At 42.2% G+C, this 6415-nt stretch overlaps 2 protein-coding genes across 2 annotated transcripts; one reads left to right on the forward strand and one right to left on the reverse strand.

Moving 5' to 3' along the window:
* Positions 1–1337: 1337 nt before the first annotated feature.
* LOC120312821 (histone H3) lies at positions 1338–1955 on the reverse strand. Its single transcript, XM_039354026.1, has one exon. It carries the CDS (start codon positions 1902–1904, stop codon positions 1494–1496), a length of 411 nt encoding a protein of 136 aa, XP_039209960.1. The 5' UTR covers positions 1905–1955; the 3' UTR covers positions 1338–1493.
* A 2044-nt stretch (positions 1956–3999) lies between these two features.
* On the forward strand, positions 4000–4855 carry LOC120312822 (histone H1.10-like). Its single transcript, XM_039354027.1, has one exon. It carries the CDS (start codon positions 4108–4110, stop codon positions 4750–4752), a length of 645 nt encoding a protein of 214 aa, XP_039209961.1. The 5' UTR covers positions 4000–4107; the 3' UTR covers positions 4753–4855.
* The last annotated feature ends 1560 nt before the right edge of the window (positions 4856–6415 follow it).

Consider the following 6415-nt stretch of genomic DNA (forward strand, 5'->3'; position numbering starts at 1 on the left):
AAGATTAATACCATGATTCTAAAAGGAATGTAGTTCTTGATTTACAACCATTTGTTTAGTGATGGTTCAAAGTTATAATAGCATTGAAAGAAGTGACATGACCAATCCTGATTTTTAACAGCATTCCCATGATCACTAGATCAGGATTTAGGAACTTGGCAAGTAGGATATATTTAGGACAGGTGCAGCATCCTGGGGTCACATGATCACCATTTGCAATCCTCCCAGCCAGCTTCCAACAAAGTTAAGTCAATGGTGAAGCAAGATTTGCTAGCAACACCATGATTCATTTAACAACTGGAGTGATTCCCTTAGCAGCCATGGCAAAAAAGATTGTAAAGTTGGGCAGGACTCACTTAACAATTGCCTTGCTTGTGAAGAAGTAATGTGAGATACTCAAAAGAATGAAGAGGAAAGGGACAATTAAAAACACGTTGCCAGGTTTAAAAAATTCTTGTAGCCAGCTCTCTTTGAAATTGTCTAGGGCAGGGGTAGGCAACCTTGGTTCTTTTATGACTCCTGAACTTCAACTCCCAGAATTGGCTCAGGAATTCTGGGAGTTGAAGTCCACGAGTCAAAAGAGCCAAGGTTGCCTACCCCTGCTCTAGGGAATACATTTTATAGTATATTCCTGCAAGGAATATAAATCCTTCCAACTTTCCATCATTCATTCAGAACTGAAGCTTCTTGAATGAGGAGCGAAATGTCTTTAAGGAAAAAAACAACTCAAAGAGAACAAAAGTTGTCCTTTGAAAAAAGCACCTTTGGGACAAAGATATGCAATATTTCTTAAAATTTTGAATTAAAATGATGGAAACAGGTTTGAGGGGTTTAAGGTTTAACAGGACAGAGTTCTGAAAGGATTCGGAAACGTGAATGGATTCAAGATGTAAAAGTTGCTAGCATTGTATATCCAAAATTCAGGAGGTGCAGTCCCTTACATGCAAATTGCTATCTAGAGTTCCTGGCGAGAGTTAAGTTGAATTGACATTTGTTTTCAACGGTTTCCGGGCTGTTGGGTGGGAAGTTAAAGTTAGGTTCTCCTTTTTCACTCCTATGAGAAAAGGAACCGAAACTCGGGGACCGCCCTTGGGCAAACGCAGGAGTTGGGCTCCCGGACAATTGAGGTGAAATACACCCCCCCTGAAACTACAAAAAACAATTCCTTTACACAGGTAGTCATAAATCTCCACAGTATAGACTTTTCCAGTCCCCAAAATGGCGGTTCATACAATGGAAACTGTTGTCCAGACAACCAGTGCTTCAAATAAACTAGGCTACAGAATACCCAAGAAAAAATTACCTTTTCCCTGCTTCGTGCTACAATTTAGGTACACTGTAGGAGCAAACGGCATTTATTAACCCGCCTTAATCGCTGGGATTTGCTTGACATATGGACTCGGCTCTTTCCGAGACGAAGGTGGCGGCTCTTAAAAGAGCCTTTGGGTATCGTATTATTTTCCGAGATAGGCCGAAACTGGAGGAGCGCGGACTTAAGCTCTCTCCCCGCGGATGCGCCGCGCCAGCTGAATGTCTTTCGGCATGATGGTCACCCTCTTGGCGTGAATGGCGCACAGATTCGTGTCCTCGAACAGCCCCACCAAATACGCTTCGCTCGCCTCCTGCAGAGCCATCACGGCCGAGCTCTGGAAGCGCAGGTCGGTCTTGAAGTCTTGGGCGATTTCACGCACCAGCCGCTGGAAGGGCAGCTTGCGGATCAGCAGCTCGGTGGACTTCTGGTAGCGGCGGATCTCTCGCAGGGCCACGGTGCCCGGGCGGTAGCGGTGAGGCTTCTTCACGCCGCCCGTAGCCGGGGCGCTCTTACGGGCAGCCTTGGTCGCCAGCTGCTTGCGGGGCGCCTTGCCGCCGGTTGACTTCCGAGCCGTCTGCTTCGTCCGGGCCATCTCCCTGTTCGCGCCAAACGTGGGCGAGAAAAAGTCTTAAGGGAAGATTGAAACTCTCGTTGCCTAATTTATAGCGATTCCAATTTCTCTTTTGATTGGCTAGCTCTAGGAAGGCAATTGCCATTGGAAAGATTTGAAAACCCGCGCTTTTGGTTGATGTCAGAAAGGCCCGCCTACCACTTAGTTGTGTTGTTTTTGCGACTTTCCGCAGCATCTTCGCCTCTAACCAGAGAGAGAGAGAGAGAGAGAGCGCTTCAGGATTTCTTGGTTGCTGCTCTAACAAAATGCGATTGTTGCTGCAGTTAAATTTTCAATGTAGTGGAGGGCGTACATATGTGTGTACAGTAGAGAAAGACACTTTAAAAAAAAAAAATCTTGTCTGTATTACTATTACAAAGGAAGCGAACACAATACTCCTTCCTCTCATTTTCCCCACAACAACCCTGTGAGGTAATTGGGCTAAGAGTCACCCAGCCAGCTTTCATGCCTAAAGGAGAACTAGAACTCACTTCAGAATTCTTCATGTCATTTGACAATATATATAATAGGTGTATAATTCAAAGTTTAAAGCCACCTACCTAAATATCAACAGTTTCCATTTCTTGAGTTTTCACAGAACTGATTTGTTGGTTGTTTTCACTAGATGCATTTCAGGAAAGATAAGTGGTAAATTAAATGAAGTATTCTAAGAGGTTCTTTGTTCTGGAAGAGAGCGAAGGATCAAATCTATTTGAGTTACAATCCTATTTTCTGACTTGGGAGAAAGGGCTGAACTCAGTGGAATGTTTTAGTACTATAGACTTACCTTGGATTCTCTAAAAGTTCATAATCCTATGTACAAATATTTGAGTATAAATTCCATTGACTCCTATCTCTCCTGACATGCCCAACATTTGCAATTTCACATACCCATTGCTTGTAAAGGTATGTGAAAGCATCTACATTTGTTCACCCTGTGTACACTGTGAATTTACAGTGTAAATGAATCTCATGACTTGAGACTTTCACTCAAATAAGTAGGATGCAGCTTTAAAGGCTATTTTGTATTCAAATGTAACAAGGGAAATATGGTGATATACAGCAATCAGAACAGTTCAAACTAAGGATTTAATGCCAAACTAATTAAAAAAATAAATTCCCTTGACAGCACAGTGTTTTTCATGCTGAATACATTTATTTAGACTGAGGCATAAAACAGAATTTTTAATAAAATACTTGTTTCATAAAGATTTTCTCCAATGAAAAGTGTGAAATTGTATCTAAACTATAATTGTCTCTATTTTTTCCAGATATAAATCCCATTGAATTCAGCAGAATGTAGGTCTCTTATGAATGGATATGTGTCTGATCATATTATTTCATAATCTTGAGTGAAATTTCAACAGGAAAATCCTTTTAAGTTTAATATTATTTAATCCCCAGCCAGGAATATTGGTGTTAGTCTTTCTAAACTGAGTTGTAAAAGGTCCAACTAAAATGGACAATCTCTATGATGCCTTTTTGCATCCAACATAGGATTATTTGCAAATGTGAAAAAGGGGCATTACAGTATATATATTAGCACATGAAATTCCAATTTTTGCCCATATTATTACATTATCTGACAGTTTTTCTTTAGAGATAGTGGCTTGCTTAGGGCTTGCTTGATTAGCAATGGTGAGTGTAGTTTGTAGAAGTCTGTGTTACCTCAGTTTACTTGAACTTGATTTATAATAAGGCTGTTATGCTAAAACCCACATACTGTGCCTCATCTCAGAGATTACTATCTAAAGAAGTGATCTGCATAGTTTTTCCAAACATTTTAAAAAATGCATAGTTTTAATTTACAAAGAAAAACAAAACTTCCACTCTTTCCAGGTCTTCCCAGATCCTGCATTCGGTGGTTATGTGCCCTTTTAAAAAGTATATGTTGCGTTCTGCTTTTTCAAAAATTAAAGGAATAAAAAGAACACCTTCCTCTTTCCCTCATTCTAAGATTTCGTTATTTAGAGGCACAAATTCTGTAAAATTTGCAATTTATTAACTCTAAAGAAACACAAACTGAGCTGTCGGAAGAGTCCCTTCAGCCTTGGAACAGGGCGGGTTCTGAAGCGGACCAATCACAAAGCAGCTCAGCTCTATAAATAAACAGCGGCTGACCTACTTGAGCTCACTTTTTGTGTTTGGAGATTTTTTTTTTATTTAGTTGGTTCTCTCAGTGATCATGTCTGAAACGGCGCCTGCTGTTGCTGTTACGGCCGCGGCTCCTGCTGTAACTTCGAAAGCTCCGGCTAAGAAGACGAAGAAAGCGGGAGCGGCGAAAGCGCGCAAGGCGGCGGGTCCCAGCGTCACCGAGCTGATCACTAAGGCGGTGGCCGCTTCCAAGGAGCGCAAAGGGGTGTCTCTGGCTGCTCTGAAGAAAGCCTTGGCCGCTGGGGGCTACGATGTGGAGAAGAACAACAGCCGCATCAAACTGGGTCTGAAGAGCCTGGTGAGCAAAGGTACCCTGGTGCATACGAAGGGAATCGGTGCTTCCGGCTCTTTCAAACTCGGCAAGAAATCGGGCGAAGGGAAAGAGAAGGCGCCCAAAAAGAAAGCAGCTAAGCCTAAGAAGCCGGTGGCCAAGAAGCCCGCGAGTGGCATCAAGAAGCCCAAAAAGGCAGCGGCGGCCAAGAAGAGTCCGAAGAAACCCAAAAAGCCCGCGGCGGCTAAGAAGGCCACCAAGAGCCCCAAAAAGGCTAAACCGGTCAAGCCCAAGAAAGTCGCCAAAAGCCCGGCCAAAGCGAAGGCTGTGAAGCCGAAGACGGCCAAGACCAAGACCAAGCCTAAGGCGGCCAAAGCGAGGAAGGCGGCGCCCAAGAAGAAGTAAATCCAGACTTGGCCCGTGGTTGCTTTTCTAAAAACCCAAAGGCTCTTTTAAGAGCCACCCACAGAATCCAAAAGAGAGCTGTTGTCCGCTCAGTAAAACACTATCTGAGTGCTTTAATGTCGTGAAACAAAATGCAGTGCGGCTCGGGCGGAACCCTATACACTAGGGCATCATTCTGTAGCGTTTAGGGATGTTGAGCAGCGATTTATTGAGCTTCAAAGCAAGTACACTTAACGGGGCTCTATATACACTAAACCAGGCGAATCATTACTTCCGAAAAGTGGGGAGGGAGCGGGGAATAGCAGGTTTCCGCCTCTTTTATCTGGTTAGTAAGAAGCAACTAGGCAACAAATGCCACTGAGTCAAGTGGGCACTTTCTCATTAAGCGTGCACGGGGTCGGGCTTTCACTTTCCATTTTAAGCAGTCCCATTTAGGCAATATATATTAGTGGGCAAGGGCGTTTATATCGAGTTTGTGTCCTATGAAATATATTACTAATATCGCAATCCTCCCAGGTTTGCTTCGAATTCCTAAAAACTTAAATAAGACTAAACAAATGTAAATCACGCCTTTTAATTAAAAATAAGAAAAGATGCTCCGTTTCCCACACCAGGAAATAGAATGAATGCGGCATAACTTTAAAAATGCTCGTGAATGAAGGTTTCGTTCGCTCAGGTTGAATTACAGGTCGTTTTCTTCCCTATCAAAGGGTTTTGTGATGCGCTTGTGATAGGCTCACACTAAGATGTCGTCTGAACAGCCAATAGCCGCTCGATGTCAAGTAATCCAATCAGTCGTAACGCTTTGTTCTATTATCCAATAGAAAACTAGAACCAGAACCCTTTTATTTGCATGAAAGCTAGTATAAAATAAAGCAGCACTTCACTGGTTTGTTATAGGGACATTTATTGTCGCGTGTATTGGCTGTAGCTAATTTCGCATGTCTATCTCTCGTTCCCCTTCCCTCCATCCTTCCCCGATTACACGGGAGACTGGAAAAAGATTAACGATATTTTAAGAGAGTTGCCCTTTCAGCGTGTATAAAATTTCAAACACAATACTGGACCTGGTAGAGCCACTCGTTTATTCCACTGTTTCATTGTCCTTTCCGGGGAGTCAAAGTCCTTGTATTTGAGCGCACATAAGTTACTAAACATAAAAAGCTTTTCAAGAAGTCTGTTAAATGATTTCATTCATGTCCACGATAGAATAATTTTTCTCAGAAGAGCTAAATAAATTAAATAGCTATTTTCTTAATAAACTGGAGACAGAATACTTAGGATTTAATAATTGTTAATGTTATAATTGAAGCGAAAGCCAAGTTCTCAACAGGTACACGTGCATAGATGAAATTGGTGCCCATTGAGTAATTGAATATAAGGCACTTTATTCCAACAGAATATTGGGGGGGGGGACCGCTAATAATCTGCTACGTTCCTCAATAATTTTCAGTCAAGCTGCAAACGAACGGGAAAAAATAGATTTTACCTCCCGGCTTTTCAAAAGTACAGTAATTCTTGGGGAAAGCATAGAATACCAATTTAAATTAAATACAAGTACAGTAGCAAAAAGGCTAAAAGTGGCGGTCTTAAATTATTGCGCGCACTTTTAAATTATCCAATGAAGCTTTGGCTTCCTAGCTCCAGCCAATCAAATATTAGC

This window comes from Crotalus tigris, unplaced genomic scaffold, assembly GCF_016545835.1.
Source record: "Crotalus tigris isolate CLP2741 ecotype Arizona unplaced genomic scaffold, ASM1654583v1 scf7180000018548.2558034, whole genome shotgun sequence".
Taxonomy (NCBI): Eukaryota; Metazoa; Chordata; class Lepidosauria; order Squamata; family Viperidae; genus Crotalus; species Crotalus tigris.